We start from the raw sequence: 20,237 nt of genomic DNA on the forward strand, positions 1-20,237 counted from the left end.
GTTACAAGAAAGATGGCGAACTCTTTCCAACATTCGTCGAATCAGAATTTCAAAACTTGGAGCACCATTTTGAGGAATATGGACAGTAAAAATATCTTCAGAAGAAATTATTTATTGTTACAATCACATTTGATAATACACTACTAAAATTTGTTTAATACACATTTTACTTTTTTTTAAACACAAATGTGGTTGTACCATCTCGTAAAGACACGTCGTTGAAAAAAAGAAATTGAAAAAAAGATTGAATGTTTGCAAATTGCAACAATATTTCGGTAATATTTGAATAGAATTATTCCGATAACTAAAACTTTTTTTTTATTGTGTGTGTGTGATTTCTTTTTTGAAAATACTTTCCTACAACTATACATATATTATATATTGCAACTATACATATATTATATATTATATATCGTAACACTTATGTTTCTATAAAAAGCATATACATAAATATACACAAAATAGATTAAGATAATTGATTGAGACAATTGGTTAAGACAATTGCTGTTATACTTAAGTGACTTATATTTACTATTGTACTGTATTTATTTATACTCATATTAGTAAGCTACGTTTCATATACATTACACTATTTTTTAATTAAAAATACTTTACAGTTGATACTTAGTTTCATATTAAAGTGACGAAGTACACTGTCAGAAATGTGAAGCTCTTCTTAATCATCGTTACACACGTAAAAAAATATTGTTTATAAGTATCTTTAGGTATTCCATTTAACAACATTGCACTTTCATATCCAAGCACACAGTCACTTCCAATCACTAACAGCAGTACAAACATAGTACAAAATTAGCATTTCACTTTCACATTCGAAAATCACTAGTATATTTTGTTAGCACCTTAAAAATAATGTTTTTTATTTTGTATTATTTATCATGTAAAATCTCCGTTTGAGCACGTAGGTTGCTGTTTTCTTTCTAATTTTGATAATATATCGTGTATAAACGAAACATGGCTGGATATTTGTGTAAATATGGTAACCATATTGTGGTTACACCGAATAACCGCTACTTCTTGTATCAAGCCTAGAGAGGAAGTAACAACACCCCGAAGATACCATAAGCCATCACTAAAAACAACTACCCCATTACCGCTGTCACCGTCACACACGAAGGAACCTGAAATATTTGTACAATTTGTATTTATACACTGGTTACACTATCACCACAATATCAGTCGTAGCTTTTCTCTGTTTTTTTTTTTCACTGACCGTTCGTGTATCTCGCACAGAACTTGTCATGTGAACTAATATACTGTTCTGTGTCAGTATTTTGCGCCGCAGATGTGCATTGATCGATCGAACCATACGACATCTCCAGCGCCTGCAACATCCCGCTGGAAGTACTAGTTGCCGACGGTCTATCAAATGCCGGCAACTTTATTGTACTGTTTTGTTTCAGTACGGGCAAAGCATTAAACAAATCGATGCATATAGGAATTAGATAAGCCGACTTTTCGAACGGTCTGTCAACCTGTAATATCGCGATCTCCGCTCCGACACTTCCTCTCGAATCTATGTAATTGCACGTAAAGTAAATATTGGAAACCTGCAAAAAAACCATTTGACTATTTAGAACCGAGCGCGTATAGATACGCATATGTTACATGTACATTATAAAACCTGTCTTTTTTGAACGATGGTTTCGTTGTGAGACAAGTCGAAATGTCTGTAAATATTTCCTGTCATTATGTGAATCTTGGTAGGATCAATTGGTCGTTTATCCCGCTCACTGTACACACAATGGGCAGCTGTTATTAAAAGATTCTCTTTGATGATGGATGCTCCGCAAATATATGTCTTCGATTCACCGCGGTACAACGAAGCGTGCCATGGAAAATCCGCGATATTAGACCGGTAACCGTTCAAGAAAGACGAGATATTTTTGGCAGGAAGCGTGCCGCACGCTGTAACAAACATTTTCATTCGAGACTTTGTCTTGATCCAATGAAATAAGAAAAAAGCGTCAAACATTAAAAATAATTCACAATATTAATCGTAACTATCTCGCATCATATCGTAAATAATTCTGCAATTGAAGAATACGAACGATCGCTTTTGAGTATGTCACAATGAAAGTGAACAACTTCTATTACACTTCAATTATACTTTGCTTGATGTTGTATAACAACTTTGAGTACATGTAAATTTTGTAGATAAACATATATACATATAACTTTTTATATCATATAACGTTGAATAAAAATTAAATACATAAATCTTGTTCCACAATACTATTTTAGTAAAGCTGTCAGTATAAAAAGTTATTTTGAGATACGTATCACAAAATTTTCATTACGCAAAGAAAAAGAAATGTAAAGTATCTTAATACAGAAAAGTAACTGGGTGTCGAATCGTCACCAAATTTTTCTTCTATCACGAATATAAAGTAAAAAGATGCACACATATAAAAGTCTTATAAATCATTTCACATTTTTAAGACTACACAATGTTTTTCTCTCACTATATGATCTTGATATTCTACTAAATTTGTAGATAAATTTCCACCATTTTATTTCTAATAATTTTGTTATCCGAAATTGCGACTAGCGTAGTGTTATTATGTGTCTAAAACAGTCGTAATCCGCAGCTTAGTACACTTAAAATACATTTATTGTGATCGAACCTGCAACACATTGTATAGGTTCTGGATCCCATTTCCCGGTTTCATTACATATTACGGATATACTTCGCCGATCGTTTACTCGCCGATAATTGTTTCTGCATTTCAGCATTGCTCTAGTCCTCGGTAGAACTGAAGAATCACACGGCACCCATTTTTCCTGTGTAGTATATCCACACATAGCTCTAGTGGACACTGAGTTCAAAGCTTTGCAGCGTATTTCTATACAAAAAACATTTTGTACTGTAATTTGGTCATCACTCTTTTCTTGTAACAATAATCATTAGAAGTTACTACTTTGAAAAATATTTATCGAGTATATTTCATTTCTCGAAGCTACTACTAAAAATACCTCTGCATTCTGGTATATACAGCCAATTTCCCTCAAAAGTACAACTCACAACAGCAGAACCGTTAAGTTTATATCCTTCGTTACAAGAATAGATAAGCTGAGAACCTGCTGGAAGATCTATAACTTCTGTAAAATCACAATTCTGTCTAACCAGACATAATCTGCTATTCAGCGTCCAGCGACCGTTTTGTGGCTGTGGTGGTGCTATGCAACTTGTTGCTCGGGAAACAATTTGTGGACGTGTTGTCTGCGGACGTGTTTCTTCCGTAGATGGTTGTTTAGATGGTGCGGGCTTCCACGTACTGATCGATTTTCCTGAGCACACTTGTGAATCTTCATCCGACCCGTCGGCGCAATTAATCACTCCGTCACATTGTAGATAAGAATCTATACAAGCGCCATAAGCGCAACGGAATGCCACAACGGCACACCTGCAAATAAGTTGTCAGTTGTAAATTATTTACTTTTATTAACTCAACTTGAATTTTAAACATTTCCTAAAAATAAATTGAAATTGCATCCTTACAATAACGATCTGCACCACACGGACGTTTCGTCGGAGCCATCCGCGCAATTCCGGATTCCGTCGCACGCTTCGATTTCGGGAATACATTGTCCGTTGTCGCATCTGAACTGAAAGGATTTACATGGCGAGAGATTGTCCGATCCATTGACGATATCCGTAGTGTCGCATTGAGGCAGCGTTTCGTCGCTATTGTCAATGCAGTCTTTAACACCGTTGCAGATCAAGTTTCCGTCTATGCACGCACCGTAGTTACAACGAAATGCGAGAGAAGAGCACAAATTTTCCGACTTTTTACATTCGCTCTGCGTTTCGTCGGACGCATCTCTACAGTCCACTTTGCCGTCGCACAACAAGTAGCCCGCTATACACTCTCCGTTGCGGCATCGAAATTTATCCAACCTGTTTTCAAACAATTAGAGTAATAATAGAAACTTGAGATATTCTGTATTGCGATTTATAGTGCAACACACATACACACATGCGAAACAAAAAAAATACTTACTCACACTTGGTAATTTCTGCATACGTAGAAACAATACAAACTGCTGCAACAAATCCAAGCATTATCTTAGTTTACTATACAAATCAAATAATTTTGTTGGTTTAATATTACTTTACTGTGTATCATCTACTACGTAAATAAGATAAATTCTTTACTCCAGTTCAAGGCCAATCGAATCATAGATTTTACAACTACGATATTTATTCCTTAAAAAAAAAAAAAATATGCGCGGTTATGTGTGTACGAACAATAAAAAGTTAAAAGCAGTTCGAAATTTACATTTTATAAGTTTTTTGTAACCATGAATATATTACATGCTACGATTTTTTATCTTCTTTTTTTTAACCGAGATAAATCAAAGATAATTTACAAACAACAAACGTGTTTTACCACACCACTGGCGTTACTGAAAAATAAGTGCATTTTTTTAGTAAACAATTCTTATTTTCACATTTCGTTTTTATATACGCACATATGTATTGATAAATAGAAATATCACTGAAAACAATTTCTGGGAACAAAAATTTTGTAATCAATATTTCTTCTGAGAAAAACCATTGCACTTTTTTCACTTCTAAAATAAAGAGAATCTTATTTGTTGCACATTCGTCGATATAAATATGCAATATCTGACAATTGCGATTTAATGTACAATACCATAAATAAAAGCGATGTGTGTTACACTTCTCATCATAATCATGGAGAACGGTCTGGTTACAATGTCAATCATTATCTCACTGTTCATCGTTTAGATATAAGTCTTACTACTTATCCAGTATAAAAACGGTCAGTACGGTCGCTTCGTAACTGGAAGTACCTACTGAACCCAGTGGGTGTGTGTGTTATCTCCATTCGCGCGCGCGAATTTGTGGTTTGTGTTATGTGTGTAGAGAACATCGTACATATTGAATCCACACTTTTTTGAAATCATGTACTTATACAATAAATTCATCATGAGGTGATATAGCCAATAGTGTGTATATTCGCACATTCTTAGTTCAAATATTTACGCAAATATCTACTTGAAAACTTTAATATACCGAAATACGCTGCAAAACTTCGAACTTATTATTATTAGTATCTATTAGAGTATTAGAGTACACATAGAACTAAAACTGAATGTTGTGTACTTTCCCAGTCTTACTACCGAGGACTACGGCGACGCTGAGATGCCAAGACAGTTATCGGCGAAAAAGCGACCGGAAAAGTACTACATTCATAATATGTAATGAGATTGGGAATTAAGATTCAGAATCTATATGATGTGTTGCTAGTTTGATCACAAATAAATATTTATCTTAACAATAATAGGATAAACTCCTATAACTCCTAAACTACTCTCTCGGTGTAGATTGTTCTTAGAGTAAAAGTAACACTATGCTTGTCGAGATCAATAGACAAAAGTATTATGAACACGATTGGCGTTACGCTAAATTATCTCAAAATAGATATTACAATACCAACATCGAATGGTGAAACAAAAGTTATGGTTGTGGTAGTAAAACTATGAATAATATACATCACTTTCATTATCATTCTTGTGAGAGAAAGCAAAAAATGGAATACTATTTATTTATTTATTGTACATGCAAATATCTGTTTACTATTCATAAGTATTATCCTGTGTACTTACAATTATATAGTACTATATGTACAAAATAATTTACAAATACGTATGGATATGTAAGCGCGCAAAATTTTAAAATTGTTGCGAGAGTTTACTACCTATGATTCTCAAGTGTCCATTACCTTTAAGAGGCGGACTGCATACAATTAAATTACATATTGCTCTTCGGCCCAATTATATATTCTGAAGAGAACCAAGATAATGGATTGTGGTGTACGCAATGACGATTCTAATTTTAGTCACGTTCTCAATGGTAAATTTGGTTCTTCCGCAGTGCCCGCTACTCTTCCACTTGCTCTAGACTGATAGTCACCTTTGAGCAGTTGTCTGACATGTTGTATCTCAAATGTCGCTTTACAGAGATCATCTAAACGTTACAAAGCTAAAGCATCCTGCACTTCAAAACTGCAAACAAACACTTTTACAAAATCTGCCGCTTTGTGAAGATTTGCAATATCTGTAGTCTCCGGTGATGTTCTGATCACGACGTTTCTGCTTTTTAAATTGAAACGCACTTGTAACTTCAGGTACTTACCAATAGGTGTGAATATCTTCATCGAATTTTCTTTCAGAAGTGCATATTTATGTGCCAATGGTATCTCTGTAAGAATTATAAAAGTTTAAAAAATGGTTTTTTAATTCCACATATTTGTAATATAAATATTACGTAAAATATGTTACGTTATCTCTTTAAGTCTTTGTTCTGTGTAAGTATATATTATATATCGTAAATCTTAAGTTTTTATAAAAAGCATATACATACATATGCACAAAATAGTTGGACAATTTTATCACAGTGATTAAGATAATTGATGTTATAAGTAAGTAACTTATATTTACTATTAAACTATTTATTTGCACTCATATTAGTAAGCTTAGTTTTATATATATTAAACTATTTTTTTAGTAAAAATACTATACAGTTAATAACTAGTTTCATATTAAAGTGATGCCTCTGTCAGAAATGTGGAACTAGTCTTAATCTTCGGACCATACGTAAAAAAGTATTGTTTTTAAGTATCTTTGGAATTCTATTTAACGACATTGCACTTTTACATTCAAGCGCACAGTCATTCCAATACCTACCAGCAGTACAAATATAGCGCAAAATTAACATTTCACTTTCACATTCAAAAATCATTAGTATATTTTGTTAGCAACTTAAAAATAATTTTTTTTTGTTTGTATTCTTTATCAAATGTCAGAAATGTAGTAAACATGAAATTTTTAGAGAGCACGAACATCTTCGATGTTAAAAAGAAGTTCAAACTTTTTAAGAAGCGCTTTTTCGCTCGAGTGACGGTTGACATTTGTTTATTATTCGTCAACGCAAGCAAACAACCGTTTGCAACTTCGCACAAATAGTGCTACTAATGGTAGAAACGCAGTAGATTGTCAATGTTCAGGGAGCATGAACATTTTCGTTGGTAAAAAGACTTTCAAACTTTTTAAGATGCTCTATTTTGCTCGAATGACGAAAGATATTTGTTTATTATTTGTCAATGCAAAGGAACAGGTGGCTGAAAATTTGCACAAATTTTCTTTGTAATGGTAGAAATGCAGTAAACATGTAAGTTTTAGGGAGCACGAACACCTTCAATGTTAAAAAAAAGTTCAAACTTTTTGAGAAGCGCTATTCCGCTCGAGTGACGATAGACATTTGTTTATTATTCGTCAATGCAAATGTATACTTGGCTGAAAAGTTGCACAAATATTCTTTGGAATGTCAGTACCACGGTGGATATGCATTTTGTAGAAAGCGTGAACGTTTTTATCGAATAATATATGTGAAACCATAGATATTCTATTTATTTTTGTGGTTTATAATACAAGAAATATTCAAATAATTTATTTTTTTTTTAAATATATAATTAATATGTTACGAGACTACAATAATGCCTACATGCGCAAGAAAAACAGGTTTAGTTGGTTAGAGTTCCGGAAAAATTAGGGTTTTTAAAATCGGCCGCTGCGTCCCTGCATTTCGGCGGTTCCGGGCTAAGTCTCCGAGCCACCTTCAGCTTCATGTTGAGCACGTAGGTTGCTGTTTTCTTTCTAATTTTGATAATATATCGTGTATAAACGAAACATGGCTGGATATTTTCGTAAATATGGTGAACATATTGTGGTTACACCGAATGACCGCTACTTCTTTTATCAAGCCTAGAGAGGAAGTAACAACACCCCGAAGATACCAAAAACCATCACTAAAGAAGACTACCCCATTGCCGCTGTCACCGTCACACACGAAGGAACCTGAAATATTTATACAATGGTTACACCAGCCACACAATAGCAATCGTAGCTTTTCTGTTTTTTGTTTTCACTGACCGTTTGTGTATGTCGCACAGAACTTGTCATGTGAACTAATATACTGTCCTGTGTCAGCATTTTGCGCCGCAGAAATGCATTGATTGATCGAACCATACGACATCTCTAGCGTTTGCAACATCCCGCTGGAGGTACTAGTTGCCGACGGCCTATCAAATGCCGGCAACTTTACTGCACTGTTTTGTTTCAGTACGGGCAAAGCATGAACCAAATCGATACATATAGGAATTAGATAAGCCGACTTTTCGAACGGTCTGTCAACCTGTAATATCGCGATCTCCGCTCCTACACTTCCTCTCGAATCTAAGTAATTGCATGTAAAGTAAATATTTGAAACCTGCAAAAAAACCATTTGACTATTTAGAACTGAGCGCGTATAGATACGCATATGTTACATGTACATTATAAAACCTGTCTTTTTTGAACGATGGTTTCGTTGTGAGACAAGTCGAAATGTCTGTAAAGATTTCCTGTCATTATGTGAATCTTGGTAGGATCAATTGGTCGTTTCTCTAGCTTACTGTACACACAATGGGCTGCTGTTATTAAAAGATTCTCTTTAATGATGGATGCTCCACAAATATATGTCTTCGATTCACCGCGATATACCGAAGCGTGCCATGGAAAATCCGCGATATTAGACCGATAACTGTTCCAGATAGACAAAATACTTTTGGCAGGAAGTTTGCCGCATGCTGGAACAAATATCTTCTTTCGAGACTTTGTCTTGTTCCAATGAAATAAAAAAAAAAGCGTCAATCATTAGAGATAATTCACAATATTAATCGTAACTATCGCGCGTCACATCGCCAATAATTCTGCAATTGAGGAATAAGAACAAACGCTTTTGAGTATGTCGAAAAAAAGTGTGAACAACTTCTATTAAACTTCAATTATACTTTGTATGATGCTGTATACCAAATTTGTATATGTAAATGTAGATAAACATATATATATATACATATAACTTATAAGTCATATAACGTTGAATAAAAAATAAATACATAATTCTTGTTTCACAATAGTATGTTAGTAAAGGTTTCAGTATAAAGAAGTACTTTGAGGTACGTATCGCAAAATTTTAATTACGCAAAGAAAAAAAATGTAAATTATCTCAATATGTTTGAAAAAGTAACTGGGTGTCAAATCGTCACCAAATTTTCCTTTTATTGCGATTATAAACTATACAAAGAAAGATACACACATATAACAGTCATATATCATTTCACATTTTTAAGACCAAACAATGCTTTTCTCTCACCATATGATCTTGATAATCTAATGTATTTGTAGATAAATTTCCACCATTTGTGTTTCTAATAATTTTGTGCGCATTCTAATTCAGCTGTATTCTCAGCTTACAAAACCGGATCTGATGTATTGAAGGAAATAGGAAAAGATGAATTAGTGGAAAACGATGTCAGAGATGTTATGGATGAAATCAATGAGGTGAATAAGATTGCACGTTGCGCATTTTATGTACTTATAACATCAAGAGAGAAACACTATCTTTTTCGTTAATTATAGGTTTTACTAGAGAACAAAGAGAGAGAGTCGATTTTATCGGAGACACTGATCAATAGCGAGTCTGATGCTGAATTAGAAAACGAATTAGCGGAACTGTTGAAGGATGATGGCGAAAAAGCCTTTTCAACAGGCGACGAATCAGAATTTGAAAACTTGGAGCACCGATTGAAGGACTTGTATATGGATGGTAAAAATATCTTCAGAAAAGATTTATTTATTGTTATACGATTATATTTAATATAAACTAATCAAGAATGTTATTTATCGGTTTAGTTTCTTCCAACACAAATGTAGCTGTGCCATCTCGTAAAGACAAGTCGTTAAAAAAGGTGGAATGTTTGTGAGTTGCAACAACATATTTCGGTAATATACATTATATGTATATTAATGATAACCTCTGTCTAAGCATATGGGTTGTTGTCTTCTATCTACACTTAATATTACATTGTGTATAAACGAAACGTGGCTGGATACTCTTGTAAATATAGTATACAAATTGTTGTCACAACGAACGACCACTCCATCTACTATAGAACCGAGAGAAGAGCTAACAACACCTTGAAGATACCACAAATCATTTATAGGAAAGACTAATCCACTGCCGCTGTCACCGTCACAGGNNGAGGAACCTGAAATATTTGTATAATTCGTATTTATAAAACTGTTATACAATATCAGTCATGTTTTTACTCTCTTTTTTGTTTTTACTGACCGTTCGTGTAACCCGCACAAAACTTGTCATTTGGAATAACATATTGTACCGTATCGGCATTTTGCGCCGCAGACCTGCACTCGTCGATCGAAACATATGGCACCTCCAGCGCCTGCAAGATCGCACTAGAGTTACTAGTTGGTGATGTCCTACCGAAACCCGGAACCTTTCCTNTATCGCCTTGCTTTATCACGGGCAAGTCATTGAACAGATCGATGCATACAGGAACCAAATAAGCTGACAATTCGAACGGCCTGTCAAGCTCTAATATTGCGATGTCCGATCCGTAATTTCCTCTTGATCCTATGTAAAAGCACATGTAAATATTTTTCACCTGCAAAAAAAAACATTTGAACATTTAGAACTGAGAACGTATTAGCATGTTACATGTACATGTTAAANAAACCTTTCTCTTTTGAACGATGGTTTCGTCGTGAGGAAAGTCAAAATCTCTGTAACGGTTTCCTGCCATTATGTTAATCTCGGTAGGATTAATTTGTCGTTTATCCTGCTCACTGTACACACAATGAGCTGCTGTTATTAAAAGATTCTCCTTGATGATAGTTGCTCCGCAAGAGTACGTTTTTGATGAACCACGGTATAAAGAAGCATGCCATGGAAAATCCGTAATATTAGGCTGAAAATCGCCGACAATAAGCGGTGTGTTGATGGCAGGCTGTCTGCCGCACGCTACAACAAATATTTTCATTGGAGAATTTGTCTTGTTGCAATGAGATGGAGAAAAACCGTCAAACAGTAGAAATATTTCATAATACCAATCATAAGTATTTTGCGCGTCATCGCGAGTACCTTTACGAAAAACGGAATGGAAAAGAGTGAGTTCAAATAGTTGAAAAAAACGTTGTACGAACACAAATTTTACTATACTCTATGTTAAATTACTTGAAATAAGTTGTATACCTTTTTAAAACTGAAAAAATCATACGTATAAATTTGTACAAAACGTAGCTAAAGAGTAAATAAGTAAAAAAAAATCATGTTCCTATTATTTCAGTATAGCTCATTAAAAAAATTAATTCTGCATCTGAATGAAAATGTTTACTTATCTAATAAAAAAACTGTGTGAATTATCTCAATTTATACGTACATAACAACTTAGTGCCGAATCGATACCGCATTTTTCGTATAGCTCGATTACAAAGTAGGAAGATAAATACATGTAAACAAATATGCTATATATATATAGTACTTCATATTTTATGATTACATTCAAGATTTTTCGGTTTTTAATGGTAGTATTCTTATATCTATTACGGATACTTAAGATCTTTGCCAGTCGTGTTTATATTGGGCGCCAGCTACGTACACAGGCAACATTGTGTAACACAGTGTCCACTAGTATGAGTAAAATACTCTGATACGCTCTTTCTCACACTAGTGGACACTGTGTTGCACAGTTTTGCCTGTGTACGTAGCTGGCGCCCAATATAAACACGACTGGCGAAGATCTTAAGTATATGTACCCACTATTTCGTTGACCGAACACTCGACAAGCGTAACGTTAGTTGTATCTGAAAAGGTCTTGATCGACAGCTTAGTACCGTAACAAAACTATTTATTTTTATCGAACCTGCAATACATTGTAAAGGTTCTGGATCCCAGTTCCCAGCTTCGTTACATATCACGAATGTACTTTGTAGATCGCTTTCTCGCCGATAACTGTTCTTGCATCTCAGCGTTGCTCTGGTCCCTGGTAAAACTGGAGATTCACACGGCGCCCACTTTCCGTTATACGTGCANGTAGCTTCAGTGGACACTGAGCTCAAAGCTTTGCAGCGTATTTCTACACCAAAAGACATTTTTTAGTGTGATTGTTTGATCAAGTTTTTATCGCAACAGAAATGATTGCAAGTTTGTACTTTCAAATATTTGTTTCGTGTTTCTTCCACTCATCAAAACTACAAATAAAATTATTATTTCATTACCTGTGCATTCTGGTATAGTAGTCCAATGTCCTACAAAATTACAGATTATATTGGGAGGACCGTTAACTTTATATCCTTCATTACAAGAATAGATAAGTTGAGAAGCTGTTGGAAGTTCTGTTCCTTCTGGAACAACGCAANCCTGTCCACTACCAGAACACAGTTTCCTATGCAACATCCAGCGTCCGTTTTGTGGTTGTGGAGGCGCTATGCAATTTGTTGAACTGTATATTAGCGGTAATTGCGTAGTTTGTCTAGTTGGTGGATGTCTAGTTGGTGGTGATTGGTGTGTGATTGGTGTGGGGAACGGTTGAGGCGTCTGCGACCAGATTGATCCGCACAATTGTGGATCTTCATCCGAACTGTCGGCGCAATCGGCCACTCCGTTACATCGTCGATCACGATCGATACAAGCGCCATAAGCGCAACGGAATGCCATACACCTGCAAATAAGTTGTCAGTTGTAAATCATTTACTTTTATTAACTCAACTTGAATTTCAAACATTTACTAAAAATAAATTGAAATTGCATCCTTACGGTAACGATCTGCACAACACGGGCGTTTCGTCGGAGCCATCCGCGCAATTCCGGATTCCGTCGCACGCTTCGATTTCGGGAATACATTGTCCGTTGTCGCATCTGAACTGAAAGGATTTACATGGCGAGAGATTGTCCGATCCATTGACGATATCCGTAGTGTTGCATTGAGGAAGCGTTTCGTCGCTATTGTCAATGCAGTCTTGAACACCGTTGCAGATCAAGTTTCCGTCTATGCACGCACCGTAGTTACAACGGAATGCGAAAGAAGGACACAAAATGTCCGATTTTGTACATTCGCTCTGCGTTTCGTCGGACGCATCTTTACAGTTCGCTTTGCCGTCGCACAACAAATCGCCCGCTATACACTCTCCGCTGTGGCATCGAAAACTTTCCAAACTGTTTCGTAAAATTAGAGTAATAATAGAAACTTGACATATTTTGTATTGCGATTTATAGTGCAACACACATACACACATGCGAAACAAAAAAAATACTTACTCACACTTGGTAATTTCTGCATACGTAGAAACAATACAAACTGCTGCAAAAAATCCAAGCATTATCTTAGGTTACTATACAAATCAAATCATTTTGTTGGTTTTGCATTTTTTTACGTCAATGTTACAAAAGAAACAGTAGTTTTTTTGTTTGCGTACGTTTTATTTGACGAACACAAACAACGTTATCACAAACAAAACTCAATCGATTATAAAAGAAATTATTAATTATAACAGATTTTGATCGCAAGAGCAACAAGCAATAAAGAAATCTTTAATAATAATGATATAAAAACGAGCTTGGCATGCACATGAAAATACGAGCGTTGTAATATGCGTGTAATATTACTTTATTGAGTATCACTTAATACGTAAACAAGATAAATTCTTTGCTTCAGTTCAAGTCCAATCAAATTATAGTTTTTGAAACTATGATAGTTATTCCTCAAAAGAAAAAAATATGCGCGGTTATGTGTGTACTAACAACAAGAAGTTAAAAGCAGTTCGAGATGTACATTTTATAATTATTTCGTAACCATGTATATATTACATGCTACGATCTTTTTATCTACTTTTTTTTTAACCGAGATAAATTAAAGATACTTCATGTTCAACAAACACGAATTAACACATCATTGACGTTACTGATAAATAACTTCATTTTCTTAGTAAACACTTATTAGTTTCACATTTTGTTTTTATACACCCACATATGTATTGATAAACAAATATCATGTAAAACAATCTTTGAGAATAAAACTTTTGTAATCAATAATTCTTTTGAAGAAAGCCATTGCACAGTTTTGCACTTCTACTATAAAGAGAATCTTATTTGGTGCACACATTCGTCCATATTAATTATGCAATATCTGACAATTGCGATATACTGTATAATACCGTAAATAAAAGCGATGTGTGTTACACTTCTCATCATAATAATGGAAAGCAGTCTGGTTACAATGTCAATCAATATCTCACTGTTTATCGTTTAGATATGTCTTACTACTTATATAAAAACGGTCTGTACGGTCGCTTCGTAACTGGAATTTTCCAATAAACCTAGTGTGTGTGTGTGTATGGTATCTGTATTCGCGCGCGCGTTTGTGTTTTGTGTTATGTGTGTAGAGAAAATCGTACATATTCCCAGTAAACAATTTGATCGCAATTTGCTGGCAAATTATCAGCAATTTTAAACAAAACTACTCAGCAAATTGGCATCAACTGTGTCCGCATTAGGCTTCGATTTTGTTGCCAAAGCTTGTCGACAAAAAGTAACATCAAATTGCTATCAAAAACCGAGCAAAGCTTGATACATATTGAAACAGGGTTGGGAAATAATGCGTTACTTGTAACGACGTTACCGTTACAGTTACTTTTTTTTTGGTAACGACTCCGTAACGACGTTACTTTTTTTTATTTGTAACGAAAGCAGTAACAACGTTACATTTCTTCGGTAACGAGTAACAAAATCAGGCGTTACTTTATCGTTACTTTCAAATTTACAATATTTTTCTTACATAACGGCGCCTGCAGAAAAACACTTCAATGCGTTATGCGCAATGCCAGTCAACATTATACTTTTGTAGAAAAGTAGCATATTGATTGGCTATCAAGTCGGTTCTAGCTTCGCGTAACACGTCCTGTCTACAGACGCCCATAAAACAGACGCTAATCGCAGATAACATTGAATTCCAAGAAAAATTACAGATTGTTTGATTCTTTGTCTAGATCTTCATCAGTGTACAAACAAAACTAATTAAAATTAAAAATTATTGTTGTAAGATGATTGCGCACTTACAATGTGAAGCATTAAATATTTAATTATTTCTGTTGTACATTAATAAAGATTCAAACAAAGAGATCGAAATTTTTCGTCTGTAATTTTTCTTGAAATTTAATAAAAAGCACATACACGAACATTTTGTGGTTTTGCTCGCATCTATCAAAATATGTCGGTTCATCATCTCACGAGTTTATTCAATTAGTATTTAATACATTTCAATATTTAATACATTTTGTTCATACAGTTTGATAATTAAAAAGTAATATTGTAATTTAGTTTTTCATGATTTGATATTTAACTTTAGATTTGATGTTACGTTTGAGAAAAAGGAATTAATAGTTGCTTACATCCAAAATTCAAATTGAATTGGATAACAGGAGAAAAACGGAAACTTGCAGAAAGCTATTTAGAAAACGTGTTGGGATTCAATCAAACAAAAATTCTCCAAAGAGTGATCTAAATTCCGATGAAAACGATATCTTTGTTGTTTTCCGTCAACAAACAACACGAGATGAATCTACACAAGAAGAGTTGCATAGATTTTTTAAATCCAAAACATTAATTGTTGAAGCGTTACAAGATTATCCAAAACTTAAACAACTCTTTATCGAATATAATATTGCATTTCCCAGCAGGGATCGGCAAAAAACTAAGAATAAATTAATATTACTTAATTATTTAATTAATTGTTTATCAGAAAAAAATATTTTTTGATTAATCAGTAATCGAAATAAAAAATTAATTTATTGCTTGATTAACCAATACTCAAAAAGAAAAGTTATTTAATTACTGTACTAATCAGTAATCAAAATACAAACTTTTTGGTTATTTAAATAATGAGTAATTTTAACAAATTATTTTTACTGTTTCTTGATTAACAGTAATCACAATAGAAAATTGTTTAATTTTATGTAATCAATACTTATACTGAAAAATGAGTAATTACTACTGGGAAGTTCTCAGCACGGTTGGGCACGTATTATACGTGAGGTATTTTACATTGTATTATACTTGGTATTGTACAGTATAATACATCGCTTAATTTTATACATATTATACTTCGTGTGGCGCCATCTCTACANCATGTGTATANTAAATNTTTAAGTCCAACATCCATGATCCATGTTGCTAGAAATCGGTCCGAGATTTTGGTTCGAAAAATGTATAGCCAATCAACTTGCAGTTTTTAAGCGGAAAACAGCAATTTTATTGACTACGTTAGTCAATTGTGATAGAATTTTGATGGTTAAAGAAACATCATTTCAAAACTGCAAGCAAATTGTAACTTTTGTTAAAGTTATCCAAGGAAAGACCTTCTATTTAAGGAGATGGGATATCTTGTGCAATTTAGAAGAAATAATTAATGAAGCACTACATATAATTAAAACTAAATACTCTGTCATGATTTATTCTGTAATCACAGATCAAGATTANCATACACTAAAAACTAGTGAACAAAATAATTTGTGGTTTTTAAATTGCAACTTATTCTTTGCATTATCATTAAAAAAAGTATTATTAAATGAAAATTTTGTAGATAAAGTTCGTTATCTGNTTGTTGAATTCTTAGATTTGAAAGAAGATTTATTGAAACGTGATACAGCAACAATTATATTATCGAATACTACCTCTTGTGATAATTTGCATGATATGTATGCATCTTGTAAAAAAAATTTTGCAGCTATGAGACAAATTGTCGGCGAAAACGTATATAAATTGAAAAGAACTGTTGTCAGTATACTTTTCGACAAAACATTCGAGCAAGAATTACACGATTCTTTGGACTTGTATGGATCAATACGTTCAATTATAGAGAAATGTGAAAATTCATGTACAACATTTGCAGATATTGTTGAAGATTGGTTGACTTTAGAAACATTAAACAACAACCTCACTTATCGAATTAAGGCTAGTAATAATAAAATAATCACTCCAATTGCATTGGCAGAAAACTTTTGTCATCCAAATTATCAAGGAATTTTATGTGTAATGGCCCTTACAGGATAAAAAAATTTTTGAATTTCTAGTACTTTTCTATTCTAGGCCAATCAACAAGCTTAAAAACTTTGTTGACAAATGTAATTTGCATTTCTACAAACATAATAGTATACTTCGATAAATATTATACGTTTTATACGTATTTTATACGTTTTTTACGTATTTTACCGTAAAAAACTGTAAAATGTAAAAAACTATAGATAATGCTCGAATAACCCAACCCTGGTTCTCAGTAGTGCAGCCGTTGAACGATTATTCGGCATCGGAGGATTAGTACTAACACCACAAAGAAGTCGTTTATATGATGATATGATGAAACATCAACTTTTATTAAAAATAAACAAACTGTATTTTTAAAAATATCTTTCAAAAGAGATATCTTTAAGAACTTTTTCGTGATAAAATATCTTTAAAAGGGTGTCTCTAAATAAAAATCTTATCTACCTTTACATTATTCATTTACAGGACATACACATATATCTTATTCTGAGGAAAGAAAGACATCTGTTCATTTCAATTAAAACTCCGAAAATGGTCATTTTTATCCTAAATGTGTGTTATTACACTTGTATAAATTATCTAAAATTTACTTAAAAATTATTTGTATTTAACATTTGTGCCTACTCTCTTTTCTGTCTTATTAATAAGTACTAAGATTATTTATATCACATATGTCATATTTCATTGTTTTTATTGTTAAGTTTTATTGTTAAGTTTACATTTATGATAAAATGAAATTCTCAAATGTATCTAAAATTTTTTAATATATTTTAATGTTAAAAATATATATCTTTATGTATTTTTAAAATTATAAAACTATAAATATGCTTTATACAAGTTTAAATTTATTAATAAAATTCATTTTTTTCTACTGTTATTCTACATGTAAAAAAAAGTCAAATGATCTTTTATGGAATCAAGTTTTAGTAACGGAACGTAACGATTCTATACTCGTTACTTCTAAGAAACGGTAATGCGTTACTTTTTACAATCGGTAACGAGTAACGGTAACGAGTTACTTTTTTCAATGCATAACGAGTAACGGTAACGCGTTACTTTTTAGAAGTAACTGTCCCAACCCTGTATTGAAACATAGTTTGGTCTGAGACCAAATTGACGCCAACTATGAAGCAAGATCTGCGCAACACGTCACATCGTTATTTGGTTTTTGCAACCAAGTTGCTTTTATGTTTTGTCACCAAGCTTGAATAAATTTTTAGTAGCAACCCAGATAACCAAATCTGTCAAAACATATTTTGCCAAATGCTTGTTACAAATTTCGTTAGCAGAAAGACATCAAATATGATGCAGAGTTTGTTTTATATGGCAATGTTGCAAAAATGCTAGCAAAAATAAAGCATATATATGAATATACTCAAAATTGTTGGACACTTTTATCACAGTCATTGAGATAATTGATGTTATAATTAAGTGACTAATATTTACTATTGTACTGTATTTATTACTCATATTAGTAAGCTAGGTTTTATATATAGTAAAATATTGTTCATTAAAAATTTATTGTTTTATTAAAAATACTATACAGTTAATAATTACTTTCATATTAAAGTGAAGAAGTGCTCTGTCAGAAATGTGAAACTACTCTTAATCTTCGTTACATAAGTAAAAACTTATTGCTTTTAAGTAGTTTTAGATATTCCATTTAACGACATTTCACTTTCACATTTAAGCGTACAGTCACTTCCAATACCTAACAGCAGTACAAATATAGCACAAAATTAACATTTCATTTTCACATTCGAAAACCACTAGTATATTTTGTTAGCAACTTAAAAATACTTTTTTTTTTGTATTCTTTATCATGTAAAATCTCCAGTTGAGCACGTAGGTTGCTGTTTTCTTTCTAATTTTGATAATATATCATGTATAAACGAAACATGGCTAGATATTTGTGTAAATATGGTAAACATATTGTGGTTGCAGCGAATGACCGCTACTTCTTTTATCAAGCCTAGTGAGGAAGTAACAACACCCCGAAGATACCACAAACCATCACTAAAAACAACTACCCCATTACCGCTGTCACCGTCACACACGAAGGAACCTGAAATATTTGTACAAGTTGTATTTATACAATGGTTACACTATCCATACAATATCAGTCCTAACTTTTCTCTGTTTTATGTTTTCACTGACCGTTCGTGTATCTCGCACAGAACTTGTCATGTGAACGAAGATACTGTTCTATGTCAGCACTTTGCGCCGCAGATGTGCATTGATCGATAGAACTATACGACACCTCCAGCGCCTGCAACATCCCGCTGGAGGTACTAGTTGCGGACGGCCTATCAAATGCCGGCAACTTTATTGTACTGTTTTGTTTCAGTACGGGCAAGGCATTAAACAAATCGATGCATATAGGAATTAGATACGCCGACTTTTCGAACGGTCTGTCAACCTGTAATATCGCGATCTCCGCTCCGACACTTCCTCTCGAATCTATGTAATTGCACGTAAAGTAAATATTGGAAACCTGCAAAAAAACCATTTGACTATTTAGAACCGAGCGCGTATAGATACGCATATGTTACGTGTACATTATAAAACCTGTCTTTTCTGAACGATGGTTTCGTTGTGAGACAAGTCGAAATGTCTGTAAATATTTCCTGTCATTATGTGAATCTTGGTAGGATCAATTGGTCGTTTATCTCGCTCACTGTACACACAATGGGCAGCTGTTATTAAAAGATTCTCTTTGATGATGGATGCTCCGCAAATATATGTCTTCGATTCACCGCGGTACAACGAAGCGTGCCATGGAAAATCCGCGATATTAGACCGGTAACCGTTCAAGAAAGACGAAATATTTTTGGCAGGAAGCGTGCCGCACGCTGTAACAAACATTTTCATTCGAGACTTTGTCTTGATCCAATAAAATAAGAAAAAAGCGTCAAACATTAAAAATAATTCACAGTAGTAATCGTAACTATCTCGCATCATATCGTAAATAATTCTGCAATTGAAGAATACGAACGATCGCTTTTGAGTATGTCACAATGAAGGTGAACAACTTCTATTACACTTCAATTATACTTTGCTTGATGCTGTATACCAACTTTGTATATGTAAATGTAGATAAACATACCCAGCAAACAATTTCTGTTTTTGACAATTTCGGCGCAGACCTTGGTAACAGAAATTGTTTGCAGAAATGCTACAATACGGAAACACCGCCAAAATTGTTAGCACACAGAAAGAAAAAACGCAACAACTCTGTTGACAAATACATGAG

The 20,237-nt window shown here is 33.5% G+C and overlaps 3 protein-coding genes across 4 annotated transcripts in view; all 3 read right to left on the minus strand.

The window, feature by feature from the left end:
• Positions 1-488: 488 nt before the first annotated feature.
• LOC109855409 (modular serine protease-like) overlaps positions 489-20,237 on the minus strand; it is a 24,986-nt gene continuing 5,237 nt past the window's right edge. The window contains exons 10-12 of the mRNA XM_020429637.1: positions 1,643-1,926; positions 1,232-1,568; positions 489-1,139 (exon numbers count right to left, since the gene is read on the minus strand). Of these exons, the coding sequence (XP_020285226.1) occupies positions 895-1,139; positions 1,232-1,568; positions 1,643-1,926 (866 nt within the window). The 3' untranslated portion in view covers positions 489-894. The remainder of the gene's footprint in view (positions 1,140-1,231; positions 1,569-1,642; positions 1,927-20,237) is intronic.
• LOC109855427 (modular serine protease-like) lies at positions 9,702-14,175 on the minus strand. Of its 2 annotated transcripts, none has more exons than XM_020429673.1 (7): positions 14,101-14,175; positions 13,205-13,244; positions 12,704-13,102; positions 12,166-12,608; positions 11,811-12,023; positions 10,626-10,909; positions 9,702-10,553 (listed from the first exon to the last, which is right to left on the minus strand). In XM_020429673.1, the coding sequence occupies exons 1-7, from the start codon at positions 14,135-14,137 to the stop codon at positions 10,212-10,214; spliced, it is 1,758 nt and encodes a 585-aa protein (XP_020285262.1). In that variant the 5' UTR covers positions 14,138-14,175; the 3' UTR covers positions 9,702-10,211. The 2 variants fall into 2 exon arrangements, with proteins under 2 accessions (XP_020285262.1, XP_020285261.1); XM_020429672.1 differs by having other exon boundaries at positions 13,205-13,247; positions 14,101-14,172.
• LOC109855430 (prostasin-like) lies at positions 18,543-19,540 on the minus strand. Its single transcript, XM_020429678.1, has 2 exons — positions 19,142-19,540; positions 18,543-19,049 (listed from the first exon to the last, which is right to left on the minus strand). The coding sequence occupies exons 1-2, from the start codon at positions 19,527-19,529 to the stop codon at positions 18,805-18,807; spliced, it is 633 nt and encodes a 210-aa protein (XP_020285267.1). The 5' UTR covers positions 19,530-19,540; the 3' UTR covers positions 18,543-18,804.

The sequence above is a fragment of the Pseudomyrmex gracilis genome, unplaced genomic scaffold, assembly GCF_002006095.1.
Source record: "Pseudomyrmex gracilis isolate BER0280 unplaced genomic scaffold, ASM200609v1 scaffold_88, whole genome shotgun sequence".
NCBI classification, from domain to species: domain Eukaryota; kingdom Metazoa; phylum Arthropoda; class Insecta; order Hymenoptera; family Formicidae; genus Pseudomyrmex; species Pseudomyrmex gracilis.

Excerpts from the sequence above, each read along its gene's own strand:
- LOC109855430 (XM_020429678.1), bottom strand. The coding sequence starts at position 19,529 with ATGCGTATCTATACGCGCTCGGTTCTAAATAGTCAAATGGTTTTTTTG. Across the intron at positions 19,050-19,141 it reads CTGTGCGAGATACACGAACG|GTTCCTTCGTGTGTGACGGT; the intron begins GTCAGTGAAAAC and ends CAAATATTTCAG.